The 19,415-nt window shown below is 37.7% G+C and overlaps 1 protein-coding gene across 1 annotated transcript in view; it reads right to left on the bottom strand.

The window, feature by feature from the left end:
- Positions 1 to 19,415, bottom strand: part of TUSC3 (tumor suppressor candidate 3) — a 171,657-nt gene that overhangs the window by 101,303 nt on the left and 50,939 nt on the right. Inside the window, exon 2 of the mRNA XM_060778557.2 lies at positions 6,879 to 7,048. Coding sequence (XP_060634540.2) covers positions 6,879 to 7,048 — 170 coding nt within the window. The remainder of the gene's footprint in view (positions 1 to 6,878; positions 7,049 to 19,415) is intronic.

Below are 19,415 nucleotides of genomic sequence, written 5' to 3' on the forward strand. Positions count from 1 at the left end.
CCATTTCCTTCTCCCATATCTTTTTTGCTCAGAGGCAGTTAAGAGCCATCTGCATGATCGCATGAGAGTATTACAAGTTGGTTCCAACTTAGAGCCATCCTATTAAACATTTTTCTTGGCAAGATTTATTCAGAGGAGGTTAACACTGCTTTGTTCTGAGGTTGGAAGAATATAAATTGTCAAAGATCACCTAACGGGTTTCCATACTTGAGTAACAATTCAAACCTCCATCTCCCAGACTCGTAGTCCAGCATACTCAAAGCTAGAGATGCAGAAACATATTTTCCTGGACATACAGCTTTTATGGATGGCCACATTTGTGTCTTTTTAACTGGATTGATTTATTTACTCATAATGGTAGTAAGCATCTTAAAGCTCTACTCCTATGCATACATATCTAAAAATAAGTCCCACAGAACTACGTGGTAGTCCTATTTCCATAGGACTGCATTGTGAAGAGTATTTCTCCCTCCCTGATAATACCAAAACAAGAGAACCTGACAGATTTCCTTTTTTGTAGCTTCCTGTCATGCTTCCATAGGCCTTACGGAATACCTAATTATACCATTCCTCCTGCAATCACACTGCTCCCTGCAAATTCTAATGACTGCAAAGCCCCTAAAAGTCTGCACCGGGCAACTTTAGGCAAAAGATTATTTACATTCAACAGAAATGTTCTTTCTCTGGTGTTAAGGCACACACAGATCCGGGATTTTAGATTAATGGAACCGGTAAAGATGTAACATAGGCATCTAGATGATGGAAAACAATTTGATTGCTTGAGGTCTAGTAGTCAATTTTAGCATGCTCTGAGTGAGGAAAAGAAACAGAAGATAAAACTGATATTTTAGTGTGGGAAAGAAAGAACTACGGAGAGAAATACTAATTTTTATTCTTGTTTGAATTTCCATTCAAAGCATTTATTTTATTTAGCCAATATTTTATTTCCTTTAGGGAAGGCTGCATTGTAGCTACATATTCTATGAAATAATATTACCATAATCCTTCCTACAGGTTATAAAATGGATTTCCAATGCAGTTAGAGGATGAAACGTTAACCTTTATCATTGATTCAATGTAACCACTTAGGTTCTTATTTCACACTTTTAACCTTGCCAATGCTTTAATGCTTTTGGTGAGCTCCAATATAGCCTTGCACATTATGATGTGGGGCATTCCATCCCCTCTATGAATCGACGTTGAATAGGGAGGTCTTTGCACACACAAAGGGTACAAAGAATATATAAGTACAAAGACTGTTGCCTCTAGTATAGTCATCCCTCGCCATACTTCTGTTTGAAGTAATATGCATACTCATGTATAAGTCTAGACATTTTAATAAAAAACAGATCCCCAAAACTTGAGTCGCCTTATCCATGGGCTAATGTAAGCACTGTATGTGAACTTTTATATATATAAAAGGAACCATCGCCTTTTCTGATTAGAGTGGCAAAAGGCAAGAACTTAACTTGCCTCAGAGAATTCAAAAGAACTATCCCTTCTATGTAATCCACCACAAGACACGTCTAGACCTTTTGAATGCTTGAGCAGGAAAATAGTAGTGGTAGTGAGGGGCAACAGTTCTATTAAGGTGGCACTGTTCCTTTTCCTCTTGGAGAATGAGCCTTGATCTAATTCTGGATCACATTAAAATCCATAATTTTGGTCCCAAAACCTGCCCTAGACTAATACATGAGGTTAATTTATATATGAGTACTAGCCGTCCCCTGCCATGCATTGCTGTGGCCAAGTCTGTGTATATGTGTTTTCTGTGTGTGTATATATATATTTGGGTATATATATGGGGTTTTGCACATGCATTGTAATGCAATTTTTGTTTTTTTAAGTCTCTTCTGCTGTGTTTTTATGAGTGATGGTTACTTGTTGGCCTGATAGATGTATTGTGTCCAAATCTGGTGTCAATTCGTCCAGTGGTTTTTGAGTTAACTCCACAAACGAACATTACATTTTTATTTATAATAGCTATATGTTGTGAACAATAATGTCATGCAATGCATTTCATACTGGATTGTGCTCAAGTGAGTACTACCGGTTAAGTAAATATTTTAATGACTTTGACTCTTTCTTTTCTCCTCCTGAGTTAAGAAACAGGAAAGGATCTTCAAGATTTCACATATGTCTCCATTTGAACTTGTCTGTGGCCTGAGATCTTTAGAAGAGGCTTTTTACTGAGTCCTTCAGAGACATAGCTGGGTTTGAGAGTCAGGAGATATGATTTCTGAAATGGCTGCCTCTAGGTTCTGGAACTCTCTTCCTAGTGATACTGGAAAGGTCCTCTCCTTGCTGGATTTCCATCAGCAGACAAAGATTTTTTAGAATGGAAAGCTTTTGTAATATAACAATAATAAAACTGTATTTATATCCCGCACCTATCTGCCTGAGGGGACTGTTTAAAAGAAAAAGATGTTGTATTGTTTTATTGAGCTATTTTAAACTGCTTTTTATTCTTTTGAAATGAATGGGTATTTTTTACATATTGTGAATAACTTAATTATATTTTAGTGTTGAACTTTGCATTTGTACTTGTTCCAGCACAGTGGTCATCTAAGTGTTGGACTAGAACAACCAGAAATAAGTGTTTGAATCACTCTTCAGCCATGGAAATCTATTGGGTGACCTTGGGCAAACCATACTCTCTCAGGAAGGCAAGAACAAACCCTCAAAGATTACTTGAAGGCACACAATAATGTGTTCATAATCTAGGTTTATTTTTTTGGTGGTGGTTGGGGGGATTTAAATATTGATAATAATACAAATGGTTTTTTGGGTAGACAGAAAGCTACAGGTCTTTTTTAAATAAAAGAACAGGGGAAATTCATATATTCTGATAAGACCAAGAAAGACTTAAATGTTATAAATAACCATTCTCCTGAGTCCAAAGATGGTTGAATCCTAAGAACAGAGAGTGAAATATTGTGGACCTCCTGATGTTGAATTGCAGATCCCAGCAGCGTGAGCAGAGTTAATAAGAAGAAATGATGAGAGGTCCAACTCCTAAATATATGAAGGACTGCACCATTCCCATGCCTACTCTAGACCTTGTGCCTTGTACCTCAGCTTGTGGACAGAAATAAACCCTGTCCACATGCTGTTTCACAGCCTTCTGAGAGTTTCCAAGACTTGACACCACAGGTCTAATCCCTGACCTCCAACCCTATAAGTTAAGATCTACAAATGGAGAAATTGGCCCCATCCCAAGTTGCACTTGGTTGTAAGGCATCCAGGAAGCTTCTTAATCTCAGTATGTTTCTATGAGGAAGACCTCACACACACCCTTTCCACAGCAAACCCCTGAAGGCCTATGTAGTAGCCTTGCAAAGAGATGCCCAGAAAAAAAGGACCTGAGAATACAGAATATGTGGGAAAACACCTGGCATGCACTGACATATCTGACATTGAAAAGATATTGGGTATTAGACTCTGTTACAGTTAAGACTGGTGATGCACTTTTAGAGATCTCCCCTAGACATTTTCTAATTTTTCTCAGTTTATTTGAACAGATACAATCAAACTTTTGTGCAACTGCAGTTAATAGCCTGAAGAGCAGCATTTTGCTAAGAGGAGGTAGCTTTCCCACCAGTTTTGCAGAGAAAAATGGATAGTCTCACTTAGGTGCTTGATAGAATAGGAGATGGGAAGAAAGTAATTTTCATGGAGTGAATGATTAGCCCCCAGATGATCAACTGAACCTTAATGATAAGGGACAGACCAAACTGGTGCTCCGACTGCCTTCATTAATGCAGACATCCAAGGCATGGTGGAGGGAATAACTTCAGATGACCTAAGGAAGAACTTTTTGACAAGTGGAAAGGCATACAATTAAATGCTGCCCTATTGTGTCATGGTCTAGTATTCCTAGTTTATCAGGGGGGAGAAAGGGAAAAGGGAAAAAGAAGAAAAAAATATACTTGCAGCCTGAGGATGTTCAAGCAAATTAAGCAAGTCTATTCATAATTTATTCTCCTTGTACTTGCCTCTGGGAGGGGCAAGGATCAATGGCAAACACTGAAGCCTGGCTCTCTAACCATTTCACACCCACTTTATTTCAGACTGCAGTATTTGCCGCCTATACACAAAGTTTGTCTTCAACTCTGAAAATCTCTCGGGGGGAAAAAACAAAATGAAAATCTCAGTAAACAACTTTCTGTGCTCAGTATGCAGTGGGATGATCACAGAAAAGACAAATGCAGGAAGACAGTCTTAACCATGACTCTCATTTTCTTACAAAAATTAAGTACCACTTGTTACTGTCTCAAATATGTATATCTATGCATGTTCATCTTTAGCTTGTCTGTCTATGTGCATAAATAAATATTCTATTGTATATATTTCAAGCATTTTTCTATAGAGGTGGTCTGGATTACAATTGATTGAATACTTAAAGAATTTCCCAATGTCTTCTTAAAAATGCATACAACCTTTTCAAAGAGACTAGCATATTTTCTCATTATTAGTCACTTTTGACTAGAATGGCTCGGAGTGATTGGAGTTACAGTCGGGTACAATCCAGAAGAACAGAATCCTGCCCATTTTAAAGATCCTACACAATTAATGTATATAGAGGTCTGGGGATGAGTTACATAAACCAACAACAATACAATTCTGTTAAAATTTCCTGTGCCATAAAAAATTACTTTCTGCTTATGGGACAGGACAGGAAAGGACAGGAACACTTCTACCAAATGTTTGTTCACTTCACACTTGAAATGTTGACATTATATTTGGTGTGCAATTACTTTGAAAACTTGTTGCCAGCTGAATGAAACAAATACTAAGGCAGAGTTATAATTGGAATCAGTGAATATTAATTTGTATACAATTGGGAATGTAGATCTTTGCTTATTTCATTCTCACTAGCAAGAATGAACACTTTTATACCAGCTAAGTGAGATTATGAGCATTTTTGTTCATGTTTCAACGATTCTGTTTAACATTCTAGGACATTTGGGTGAATATATATATGAATTTAAGCACTCATTAAAATTGACAAAAAAGATACCCCCCCCCAAAAAAAACAAACAAACAAACAAACAGTGCAGCTGAAAAAAAGTTTTAACAAAATTGTTCTGAGGAATATTTCTGAGCATTCTTTACATTCATTTTCTTAAAAACCTGGGCTGGACACTGAATACCGAGTAAGGAATTCACCTTCTGTATATACTTAGAACTCCTCACTTTTAATTACTTGGCAATTTGAATGACTTCGGTTTTCTGTTATTATTTTTCAGGTGCAGCATAATCCAATTCATTTAATTCACATTATGCCCTAAAGCAAAGCCAGATCTCAATTTCACATTTATTTTAAATGTTTTGAACTCGAAGCAATGAATTAATTATTTCTTATTTTAGATGTCCGGCTGCATTCTGCTGAAATGACTATGCCTGCGGTCCTAATATTTACTTGGAAATGAATTTCACTGAAATTAATGGGACGTGTTCAGGGTCTATGACATCCAACAGGATGAACCTTAAGTCATTTTCCCACTGCAATAATGGATATTCTCTTAGCAAATGGCAATATTTATACAGTATTAAATTATACTAACAAAACATTTCTACACAGTCTGACACAAGGGAACCTGTTTGCTGGCTATTCAGTTAATAACTGTAATAACAACCAGTTAAGTTATTCTCATTATTTCTGAACTTCATCATCCAAAGGAGTAAACAGTTTCTTAGCAACAAACAAAAGACCACGTTCCATTTCGCAAGCCAATTAGATCATGCATTTTAAAAACAAACTGAAAAGAATGCAACAAATAATGCTATATGAAGCAAACTCAGAATTGTACAAAACGTAATGTATAAAGTGGTTTGATCAAAGATGCAGCCTACCTGATTGAATGTCTGATAAACATCAAACAATAATGCTGGCCAGATGGATGCCAGTGCACAACACAAAATGTTTGTGTCTCCTTGTCCATCACTGCACTGCAATGTTTCCTATCATATTACAGTCCTTCAAATCTTTTTCAACCCTTGCACATTATATAGGGAATGCAAAAGGCCCTTGGATTTAAGAGGGAAGCAAATAATGCATGTCCCATTAAAAGAAAGAAAAGTATTATTATGGTCTCATAAGCTATATGAATGCCATCAAGTGTTTCAGGGATGGGGGAATAGTCTCAATGAACTCTTTGCACAAACATTAATAAACATGTTAGGTGGTCAGAGCTCTTGATTGCTTAACTGATATAGGTTGCTTAGATGATGATTCGCTTTGTTTGGAGAAAAATAAAATCTAGATTATGGAGGTGCAAATTAAGGAAACAATTTCTTATTTTTGTGGCCCATTGCTTTCTATACAATTGGTCAATGTGCTCCAAAATACTGACTGAGTGCAAGACATGGAAATTGCATTGTAAAATGTTACAAACAAACTGTAAGCTGACTTAAGATGTGCCAAACAATTCTGACAATCTTAGTCATTCAATATAAACATCAACAAACTAAGTCATTCAATATAAACATTAACTAACCCTTCTCTCCAATCATTTTATTTATATCCCATCCCTTTCCAAGAGTGGCATTCAAGATATTTTACAGGTTAATAATAATAATAATACATTTGTATAATTAAATACATCAAATTAAGAACATCAAAGATCATCAACCCAGCTGGATGTGAAAAATCAAGCAAAGTTTTCTGTAGAAATAGAAAGTAATAAGTAGGTAAAGGATAAAACGAATCAATAAAATGAGGAAAGTTAGCTTTACAATGACTACAGCTTAGTTATGCAGTTAAAAAAAGAACCTTCACAATAAAATATTTTTTAAAGACAAAGGAGTGGAAAGGGATAAAAACAGACAAGGATAGGAATCGACAAGAAAAACTTGTTTCCTAGGATATAACACACCTGCAAACAGAGCATTGCCTCTGTGGCTGAAGAGCTGTAAACATCACAATCACTGAGTAGTTGCGAGGTGGAGCCTTCACAAATCTTCTAAATTTGTCTCCATTCATGCGGATGACTGAGCGCCTTGAACTCCACTCCATAAGCTGTTCCACCTTCTCAGCTAAAAGATTCTGGAATTGAATACAATGGGAAAAGTTGGTGTTGTTTTTTTTAAAAAGCAGAGCATGTTCCAAGATGTAGTTCTAATTCAAACATTGTTTTTTAAAAAGAAAAGACAACAGTGTACAAAAAGAAACTTGCTTCATCTTGTATTGGATCAGATAAGCTTTATAAATGCATGATACTGGAATAATCTCCTGATGGAAAGGTCAGGACAAGGAAGGAGACATTATGTTAAATCTACAAAATTTGCAGAAGAGGGGATGGTTCTGATGTCAGTGGATATTAATCCAAACTAAGGGAGGTAAACCACAATGCTGAACTTATTTTTAGCCTGAACTATGAAGGAATTATCCATGGTGCTAAAGCTATTTTGGGGATAGGGTTCAGCACCGTGGATAGCTCCTTTGAAGTTCAAAGTAAAACCTGAAGAGATTCACAATTCATTTACACTGGAATCACCAACCTCCACTGAGATCTTCTCCCAGCCAGTAATCTTGACGAGCACATACAAGCTTCCATTCAAAAAATGGTGCATTAAAAAGCCAGCATCTGAATAGGTACCTATCACAGAAACTCTGTTCAGAATTAAATTGTGTTTTCCGCTGTATTTATAGTGACAAGAACCAAAGCAGCTCTTGATACATTTGCCCTGAATGAGAATAGAACTCACTATACAGATCCTCTGACTGCAGTCTTTGATAATGTAGCATTTCCCAATGCCTAAACCATTTTTTCCATAGAGCATCCCTTCAAACTTTGCGGCTCAATATGGCTAGGCCTGGGATGGGGTGGAAAGGCAGGACAGCACAACCAAGATCCATAATCCTAGCCAGTTCAAGTCTGTGTAAAATCAGATAACTGTTTATGTTTGCTCAAAATTACCTATCCACTGTGAAATTTTGTAATAATACAGATGTGGGAATTATTATAACATACATTTGAAATATCTTACATTTTTCTGCTTTCATATGAATTCTTCTACTTTCATATTACCAACAAAATTTCACTGGTTCCTGAATAATGTATATGCATCTGGAATACCTTTTACCATGTACATAATTTTAAAAATGGATACAGGTCACCTTGGTTTCAAACCAGGTATCTGCCAGTTAAGCCAAACCCTCTCACTCCGTATACAGCTTATAACTAACAGAAAATGCTTATTTTTATTTGCGCTTCAGTGACACCTTTGCCAATGCACAGTGAAATGAAAACTTACATTTGGAGGCCAAAAGGCACTACAGTATGGTAACCCTGTGGAAAGAAAGTGTGAACAATTCAAGACCTAGAAGCAGGTTTAGGATATACTGTAAATATTATTGAATTTTTGCAAGCAAGTGAAAGAGCTAGCATGATGCAATGGTTTGAGCACTTAACTATGGCTTTGGAGAATAGGTTTTGAATCCCTATTCATCCGTAGAAACTAACTGCATGGTCTTGGGCAAAACCATACTCTCAGCCTCAGAGGAAGGCAACTCAGCTCCTCAACAAATGTTGCCAAGAAAACCCCAAGACAGGTTTGCCTTCCATAAGTCAGGAACAACTTGAAGGCATAGAACAAGTCAAGTACAATTTTGGAAGTTTTCACCCTTATGGCTGAGATTAAAATACTTTTTAGACTTTTTTCAAATGATATCCAACACTGGGACTTTTTGTGCAAATAAATAAATAAATATCTATATGAGACAGTACAGCTTTCTTGCTGAAAACTTTAAATACTTATTTATTTATTTATTTATTTATTTATTTGGGGTGCTTCTACTCCGCCCTTCTCAACCTCCTAGTGGGGACTCAGGGCGGCTTACAAAAGGCACAATTCGATGCCTAACAATTCACAAAATACAATACAATATATAATACACAAATTTACCATATAATGTCAACAATTATAACTAACCAAACCAATCAAACAGTATACTAGCAGCAATAAAATCATCTTGTGGTCAATGTTCACCAATTCATAATCCATAATCCATCTAGCATCGTCATTGTCCTTTCCTACTCTGGTCGTCATTGGTTGTCTTTGTCTATCTGCCAGCTTACCCGAAGGCCTGGTCCCACATCCAGGTTTTTAGCTTCCTTCTGAAGGAGAGGAGGGATGTTGATGACCTAATCTCCCCCGGGAGTGCATTCCACAGGCGAGGGGCCACCACCGAGAAGGCCCTGTCCCTCGTCCCCACCAGTCTCACTTGTGATAAAGGTGGGGCCGAGAGCAGGGCCCCCTCAGCAGATCTTAAACTCTGAGGTGGGACGTAGAAGGAGATACATTCGGACAGGTACGCTGGGCCAAACGTTTACTTCTCACTAAACTGTGAATCTTAGAAATCCTCAGGATCCAATCATTGCTGTTAAAGTGAAAACACAGTTCTATAAGTGTATAGTGCAAAAGGACTCCGATGTAACTCTAAGCAACAGAGCACTAGTGAAGACAAGAGGGAAAGCTTTATCTACAGCCACATATCCTCACTTTAAAAAGCATATAGGAACAGGCAGTAAGGACACCTTCATATAAACACAAAGCAGTGGTGATTATGACAACGCATTTAGGAGTTGTAAGTAGGGGCAAGATGGGCTAAAAGCCCATAGCCCATACAGGAAACACATAGATTACCTCCTATTTGCTAAGCAGACTAGGTGCCTTTCTTGGAATGGGCAGGACTTTGTGACCCATTGAAAAGACCATGGCACATGGTTATATCACATACGAGCTGCAAAAACCCATTCTCCTAGTTTTAAGCCTGAAAGAGACCTTGCACAGAGAAAATGGTAAAATATCATTGTTTTGGCTAAGACTTCATTGTGAGAAGCCATTTGCTTTCAAAGGAGGAGACACCAAAGAGCACCCCAAACCTTTACTTTATTTTTGTCAGCCTAATATAAGCAATGCTTGACTTGACTAACATATATTGGAGGATATTTTCACACACACACACACACACACTCACAAGTTGCTATCATTATTGATGTATATGAACCAAGTTTCTTTCTAGCCTCAAGGAGTTAACAGTCCAAATTGTTAATAAAGTATTCAAAGTCTCCATGGGAGAAATGACTAATAAAAAAAAATCAACTCTGAGAAATGTAAAGGACGTGTAGAAGGAAGAGTGCTGATTTTGGGGTGCCTTCTAACAGATAATTTAGTCATGTGATAAAAAAAAACCCTGTCATCAGATTGTCAGTTTGGAGGTAGAGAGCACTGGTGGAGAATACTTTATGACAAAGTTGTTGGGGACTTCTCTGGCAGGGAAAACAGAAAAATTGCCTAAGAAGGTTAGGAGATAATTGGAGAAAGAGAATCATTCTTATTCCTCACTGCAAACACAGAGAGGTGCAGTGAGCTGAAAAGAATATAAATATGTTCTGGAAGTCAAGGAGGGGGCAGGATCCAGGAACCTAACCTGGTCTGTGCAACTCTAGAAAAATGCCAAGTGGGATGGAGATGCCTCTATCTGGAGATCTGACATCTAGGTGTAGTGGGCTTCCATGTCTCTTAGAACATTCAGCTATACCTATAGATAAAATCAGCCAAATTCTAGTATTACAGAAGTCTATAAGCTATCCATTACCACATCCCAAAATAAACTAAACACAAATCAGGTTTGTGTCCAATAGAGGTAGGAAAAAAAAACACATTCAAATGTTCAACTAAAAGAAGAGACAGCTTTTTGAGTGTTCCTTTCCTAGTTCCCCATTCTAGTCTTCCTATAAGCTTGTGGACTATGGCTGCCCTCCATGCCAGACTCATTTCCTGTGCCCTCAATGAATACTGGTGTGGGCTGTGTTTCTACAGCTGTCACATTGTAATGACATCTGCATAGTAATGAACCAGCTATCGGAAAACAGGTGTTGAGGCTGTAGCTTTCTGATCCTTGCCTAGTTTCTCATTTTTCCAAACTCACCATGTATGAGTCAGGAGATATCAGGGTCATGGAAGGTTCCCTAAAACCCACCCTAGTGGGAACAAGTAACACTACGAACTTTTAGAATGAACAGATCTTTCAGCATTTTGACAATGCTATATGTAATAATAGCATATGTAATGCTGTATTTAGGCAGGCCTCTCATCTTAATATATATGTGGATTTTAAAAAAAAGTTTTATTAAAATTAAAACAATAACAAAATAATAATAATAATAATAATAATAATAATAATAAATACATCACCCTATCCTTATCCCATCCCATCCCAATCCCATCTAAAACAAATAGACAAACTCTATCCCTTCCCCAACTATATAAAAACAACAAAAACACAACTGATTTCCCACCCCCTTAAGCAAAGGTAATTATTAAACAATTATACTTCTTACTACTTTTCAGCTTTGGCTAAAAATAATCCCATATTATGAATTAAAATACAGATCTCAAGAACAATGTTGATATTAACAATTTTACCTAAATCTCAGATTCTAACAATCCCTTTTTGGTTCAATACATCAATGTTTCCCCTTTCTTTTTAAAATTAAAATCATTTAATCAATTTTAACATATTAGATTTCATGCAAATCCTTCCCAAATTTAACATTTTTTTTTGTTTTGCATAAAATCCTATCCATTTATTCTAGCCAGTTCTCAGTACAGGCAGTCCTCAAGTTACAAACATCCAACTTACAAATGACTCAAAGTTAGGAACAGAAGTGAGACAACAGGAAGTGAGAGAAATCTACCCCTTGGAAGGGAAATTCACTCTTGAAAGGGTTATCATAGAGAAAAGGTGATTCCACTGAAGATTTATCACCAATCCTTGTTTCCACAACAAATGCCATGTTTCAAAATCCAATTATCATGGGGACAAGGAGTGAGATGAAATATTCTGAACATGGGCACAAATAGCAAAATAAACACTACAGGAGTGTTAACCCTTCCCTATGCTAGCCAAAACGAGACTATATGTATGTGTGTGTGTGTGTGTGTGTGGCTGGTGTTACACCTGATTCAGCTTATATACAGAGCCTATCTTGTTCGTAACTTGGGAACCTGTTGTTTTTTGTATCTTTTTTGCCATTCAAATTCATATGGATGTTCAGGGCAGATGCACCTGGGAATTAAGGCAACACTAGACTATGAAGGAGTTGAAGAGGCACAGAAAGGCTACACAGTGCAGCCAGGCTAATGACAACAACTACTTGTGCCACTAGAAGTGCCACTAGAAGTGGTCTTTATAGAAAAAGAGAAAATTACACAGTTGCATGAGCTTGTCAATCTTCATATCATAATCCAATCACAGATTGCAAGCATCTGCCCAAACATGTCCTTTTCTTTACGAAAAAGGATCTTATCTACTTGATATTGTATTTAACATATTGTTGTGCCCTCCCTTGGAATTTGGTATCTTAAGATTAAGAAAGGCAAAAATTTCAATATATCACAGGGAAACCATACATATTCTTTGAATGTGTATGGTTTCCCTGTTTCTTTGCCTAATCTCTGCCATCCTGATAAAATTCCTTGGCTTTAGGGTCACAGCAACAATACATCCACATGTACACAGCCACCCACAGTCCAAGTAAACTGCTGGTAAGAGCAAAGGTGAAGCAATCTGACAAAACATGGAATATAAGATGTAGACTGAGTATTTGATTTACATTGTTCCTTATGCAAAGATCAGTGAGTCCCCTTGAAAGACAGGCTGGTGCTTCCATCTGCCAGCAACTGTTTCCCCTGTTCTACAAAATATGATCCTTCCTTGAGTACTATATTAAGAAATTTGTAGCTCAAGACCAGAAGCTGCTGTTTGCTCAGCTAATTGATAGCTTAATATTTGAAACAGAATCTCACTGGAAGGACTCTGGAGGTCTTATATAGGATTGGGATTAGAGGTATTGAGAATATAGATGTATTGAGAACAGGAGAGAAACATGAAAGGGGAATTAATATAATGAACAATTTAGATGAAAATACACCCAAAGAACTGTTAGGGTGGGGTGTGGCAAAGGAAAAAAGAACATATTTATCCAAAGGATTCTGGACTCATTCATGTACTTTCCAGTTCAGAGACTCATTTCATGAGGAAAAGCCTGCAAGTCCTCAGGGCACTATAACTGCTCTTTCTGGAATCGCATGGGTACAATGGCCTCACTTGTGCAATATAATTGAAAGCAAGGACTGAGTGAAATGTGACATTTATACCGCCTTTCATATGAAGATCTGGGTTTCTAAATGAAGTGAGGAACGTGGTGGAGAAAAGCTTGTGCCATTCCTCTACTAGAATCCAACATGGTATGTATGGGCAAACCATGTTTACCAAAAATGGCAAACACTGGCAACCAGTCAAAGTCATTAGAAAAAATTGTATTAGATTTCATGTGCTTCTATAAAAACTACAGTCTGACCCCCATATCTGCGAGACTGGTGGCCATGGTTTCATTTACCCATGTCCAACTAAATCTGTTCTCTCTAGGCATTTTCTAGGACCTCCATGAAACCTCTATGGTATTATTGGGCCAGAAGTTCTTCATTTCAATACGGTACACTATTATTCAAAGTTTTGGATATCCACAGGATATCCTTCATGGACATGAGAGTTATATTGTACTTATACATTCTTACAAATTTTAAGAATTGTAATGTTTTGAAGCTTGAAAAATAAGAGAGGCCGTTTGAGGCACTGATCCATGGGAGAAGCCATTTATGCACCACAGTCAGCCAAATCCAAACATGGGAACAAGCCATAGCAGTTTAATCTTCCTATGTGAACCATTCATCCACCCACCCACCCACAGAAAAAGCAGAAGAGGAAGCTATTGCTTGAGAAGTGGTCTGGAGAGGAAGAATCTTGGCCAGGGGTTCTTAAACTATGCTCTGTGGAGCCCTTAGGACTCTGCAGTGCCATGTAGCAGCCCTCCTCCTCTTTCCTCCTCCTGAGAAATGCAGGGAAATTAAAGTTTTGAACTGCTGGAAACAACAGCAGCATTCTCCCAGGACACAGACCCTTTCTCCCCCACCTTCCTCACTGCCCAGACTCTTTTTCCGTCACCCAGACCCTCCCCACCAGCTTTATTTGCTTCCAAAACCCTATTTCCATCCCACTGCTCAGGGATGTTTTGTTTGTGTTTTTGCTGCATTGCAGAAGGGGGCTGGACTGGATAGCCTATGAGGTTTCTGTTGCTGTTGTTGTTATTGTTTATTATTATTATTATTATTATTATTATTATTATTATTATTATTATTATTATTACAAAGGCTGGATGCCCATCTGTTGGGGGAGGTGCTTTAATTGTGTTTTTCCTGCATGGCAGAAGGAGACTGGGCTGAGTGGCCATCTGTTGGGGGTACTTTGATTGTGCTTTTCCTGCATGGCAGAAGGGAGTTGGATGGCCCCTGGGGTCTTCCACTGAAATACTGTTAAGTTTATGTTGGTTAAAATTGTTCTTCATTTCAAATATTGTATTGTTCTTTCTTTCCTTTTTTTGCACTGTGTGTTTTAGTTCACACAAACACTCTCCATCTGCCACTGGCCCAGCCCATGCCTGATACACACACATGCACAAATATACACACACATTATATATACAATAATTTATAATATATAAACAGTTTTTAAGGTTCCACAAGAAACTTTTGCTTCAAAAAGGGCTGCGCAGCTGAAAATATTTTAGAACCTCTGATCTAGGCTGTTTCTGCTGACAGAGGCTGTAAGATCCCTCTCCCCAGCTTCAGACAACATAATGAACTGAAAGAAAACTTCACTGTTACATCTTTAGAGAATCATCTCAATGGAGTCTCTAAAAATAAAATGTCCAGCATGAATGCCAATATAAAGTAGCTGCTGCTAGTACTGAGATAGCATTTAAAAGGTGGACAGTAAAAGATAAACATGGAATACAGAAAGCATCTACAGAGTTACTTGCAGCAATTCCCTGGAAGAATGGGTTAGTATGGCCACAATGAAGAGGACATCAACAGAATATATTTTCAAAGAGATATCCATATTAGTATGTTTCAGAATAAGAAACATACTATTTGAAGCAATTCAAAGTGACAATTCGAAGTAACAATGAACTGGCTTTGATTTTAACTGGGGTGTTTTTAACAACTGTTTATTTAATGTCTTGTTTTAATGATTTTGTTGAATGTTTTTATGATTGTGTTGGCACTAAATGGTGCTTGCTGTGAGGCCGCCCTGAGTCCCCCCTTGGGGGTGAGAAGGGCAGGGTACAAGTGTATGGAATAAATACATAATAAATAAATAAGAAGAAGAGAAAAGAGGGATGGATCTAGCATCAGATGCATATAATGAAGGAAACACCTTTCCCACCCTCAGCATGGGGGCGGGGAAGCACTTTGCTCCCCTCCGGCGAGGGGAAGACAAACAGCTAAAATGTCCAGCAAGGACTTGTTGTGGGTGGGGGCCTAGGTGAGTTGAACTTAGCCCAACTTATTTGGCCTGAAGAAGTTGAAGGAGAAAGATGTGTTGCTGCCCTGCTCCAGTGCCTGGCCACGTGAGTATGGGGGGGGGGGGTGCAGGCCAGCAAGGGGCTGGTACTGCCTCCTCCACCCTCACTTGTGGTGGGAGGACTCAGGGGGTCAGGAAGTTCTTAGCTTGTGGCACCATCTATCTTTGTTTTGTTTTATGTTCCTTGTGTTTGGAAAGGGGCTGTAGGCCCTTCTTAGATGGCGTCTTTGTTTTGGTTATAGGGGAAAGTGATGTGCCCCTCACTTGTGTTTGTGGTGCTATCCTTTGTTCACAGGCTTTGTGCCTTTCAAGGTGGGTGCAGGCCTGGATCGCATATAATGAAGGGAGTTCATGGAAGTATTTGCTGAACTGTTTGAGTCTCCTTTGTGGAAAGAAAAAGCAAGGTATAAATCAACATAATAATAATAACAACAACAACAACAACAACAACTCTTATCAAGCTCTTCCCTTTTTTATCAGCTGGATTGCAATTCACTGGCCTTCGTGATTAATTAGTTCAAACCTATATGAAGGTCATTTTTTTCCCAGAATATGGAAATGATACATTAACTTTCCAGCTCCAAAAGTTTTGAGGCAAGCCAACAAAAACACATGCAGTAACCAGCACAAGGTGAAAAAATACATTAGGAATCATCATCAAAATATTAATTTGTCTAAAACATACAGACATATGGTTTAGAAGATCGATAAAACTATGGAATCCAAGCATTTAAGTATATCATAAAATATGTCATCAAAGTAGTGTCTTCAGCCAGATGGCTGCTTACCAAAACTTTCAAAAAAAATGTCATCTGTAGAGTGACGTTACTACTTTGCATACAAAAAGTTCTATTCTGATAGCTGGCTATAAGTGGCTGCAACAATTGCAATAGATTTTGTATTCAGCACTTCTGCAGCTCATTACAATACTCAAAGCACACCCCTGGAATACATGTGGTCTCACAGCTTGCAGCATTACGGTGACACTACTTTGCAGAACTCAAATGAATTTCTGTGAGATAAACTATGGGAGTCACTCCCCCTCTCTCTTTTCCCTCAGCAGAAATGTCACAGCAAGGTAGGGAAAGGATAGAACTCAATCTTGACACAATCCTGTTAATCTACTAGGCAACACTGTCCATAATAGAAGAAAAATCTATGTGGATGGCAATGTGGGAGGGGATTATTACAAAACAATGTAAAGATCCCCGCCCCCCAGGTGATGTTCCAAGTAAGTATTTCATATCTTTTTTTTCTGCAAATAAGCAACATTTCAAGAAAACATACAAAAATGCAATTAAGGAAATACTAAATTAGAAATACACAAATGTCACCTGCAGGACTGTGGAGCAATAAATCACCCTGTCTTTATAAAGTTATCCTATTCTGAGTTCCTTTTTCTTTTAATAATTTTTATTGATTTATCACATTTATTACATACTATTGCATTTTGTACATCAACCTCTTTAACATGTTGTTTTATTGTTTTGCTTTGACATTTCCCCCCCTTTTCTCTTTTTTCCTTTTTTTCACCACAGTGCTCCCCTCCACCCGTCTCAAGCCACCATTCTTACATTTCATCTGTCCAAAATTTCATTTCTTCTTGTGACGGTAATTTTCCTTATTTTTTAATCCATTTACCACAAATCTTCCCCATACAGCATCAAAATCGCTTTGTTTCCATGTACCTTTTTTAACCTTTAATATACATGCCAATTTATCATTTATTCCTATTTTCCATGCTTCCTTATACCACTCCTCTATTTGTATATTCTGAGTTCCAACCATACAGTCCTCAAGGCATGGCCATTCACTCTTCCCTCCTTATGCAAGTTCTGATTTTATTCTTCACTTGTTGCTCTGCATAAATCAGCTATCATTGATATACATTTGTAGATGTGGAGGGTTTCTGGTTTAGTCTTTTATACTTCCATAAACTTTGTTTCCCTTGGCCTACCTATATATTTCTCTCTTGTTTCACAGTGGCTTTACTTTTGTGATAGTCCTGATGGCACTTTCCACAAGAATGTGTTATTAGAAGGAATGATCTCAGCTACAAAAGCCATTCTAGACTTAGCCTACAATTCTTTGTAAAACAAGAAATAGAAGGCAGCATATCTGAAGGTCTTTACAGAAGTGTTTTATCAACTGTTCTCAAAAAATGACTCCCCAAATTGCTTCTGTGTGTAACTAACCACAATCTGCTCAAACAAGGTCAAAATGTTCTCCTTATTTTTTTATTGGCTACCAGCCTTAGCAACTTACTTTATGAAGAAGTCAAACTCATTAATCCAAGATTTTGCTGCATGACCCATTAAGAGTTTTACTATGGAAGTACGTTAGCCAATACTAAAGGAGAAAATAAATTGAGAGTACAGGTTGTTCAGCTCAGGATAATATTAATGCAGCAAGGGCAAGGAGCAAGGCTCAGTTCCCAAAGAAGGGTATCACAACACCTTAGCTGTAACAAAGACAACCAGCTACTCAAAAGTGATTATCAACAGAGTATATAGTTATTTTGAAGTCAAGCAAACTTTCTGCTTCAAAATGTGGGGGTACCAGAGAACTGCAGCAAATGTGAGTTGGTTCATGCAAAAATGAAGAAATGGCAGAATGGTTTTGGTAATTCTACAGCTGGAAGAAATAGTGTTGCTAAATATCATATAAAAAACAATAAACACCCAGATTAATCTGTGTGCTTCCATACACTGTTTCTTCACATCTTATTTATTTATTTGCGGTATTTCTATCCCGTTCCTTCTCAACCCCTGATGGGGGACTCAGGACAGCTTACATTTGGCAGCCATTCAATGCCACTACATATAACAGAGCAATATAATAACAATGAAAACAATAAGTAAAACATTAATTAAAATAGTAAAAAACAGTATTAATAGTCGTATCACCATTCCAGTCAATTCCATATCCAATTTCATGTGCAAAGTGCTACCTATGTCTGTTGTCCAAAAGCCTGGTCCCAGAACCACGACTTCAATTCCTTCCTAAATGACAGGAGGGACAGAGCCAGTCTTACTTCAGTGAGAATCAAGTTCCACAGGTGGGGGCGAGAAAGCCTTGTCTCTTGTCCCCACCAAATGTATTTGTGATGCTGGCGGGAGCGAGAGCAGAGCTTCCCCGGATGATCTTAAACTGCAAGGCAGGATGTAGATCTTATGAACATCTAGACCAGCAATTTAAAAATGGAATACATATGAAAAAGCTGTTAACCACAGTCATATATTTTGCCTGCTTGTACAAGACCCAGAAGAGCGGCATTTTTAACAGAAAAAAACAATGTGATTTGTGTACTATGCACAAAAAAAAGGCACACACTGTTTTGCTCCAGAATTCATGGAAATTTTCACTTTAAATATTCTGAGAATCTACCAAAAACCCTGTATAAGAACCCCTGTGCTCCATCCCAGTGAAAAGAAAATTGAATTTTTGCATTCATGTATGCAAGAACAAAACCAAGAAAAAGAATTTTGTACTTTTGTTCTGACCTTGAAAGCATTATCTATTAATCCCTCCTTCTGTTCCATTGCTTTTGTAACACACAACAACTAACAATAAACATACTAAACCTATCATGAATGTTCAAAACTAAAATATCTACAATAAGAACACAACATTCAAAAGACACTTGAAACTAAGATTACATCAAAGTTCAAAGAAATGAATACTGCAGTACAAGGAACAGAATAAACTGGACTGTGAGGGAGATGCACTCTGTCCAGGAAGAGGTTCAACAGATAGTACCCCATCACATGGAAAGTCTTTTCTTACAGTTTTTCTCACCATTTCTATTGACAGGACAATGAGAACAGTATCTTCTGCCAACTGCAATACATGGGCCACTTGAAAGAACTCAAATCACACAAATCATTTAGAGCATATGCAGGGAATCTCTTTCTACTCAAAGGCCACATTTAATTTTAGAGAAATTCTTAGAGGCTGCATTGCAGTAATGGGAAACACC

This window comes from Anolis sagrei, chromosome 5 (assembly GCF_037176765.1).
Source record: "Anolis sagrei isolate rAnoSag1 chromosome 5, rAnoSag1.mat, whole genome shotgun sequence".
NCBI classification, from domain to species: Eukaryota; Metazoa; Chordata; class Lepidosauria; order Squamata; family Dactyloidae; genus Anolis; species Anolis sagrei.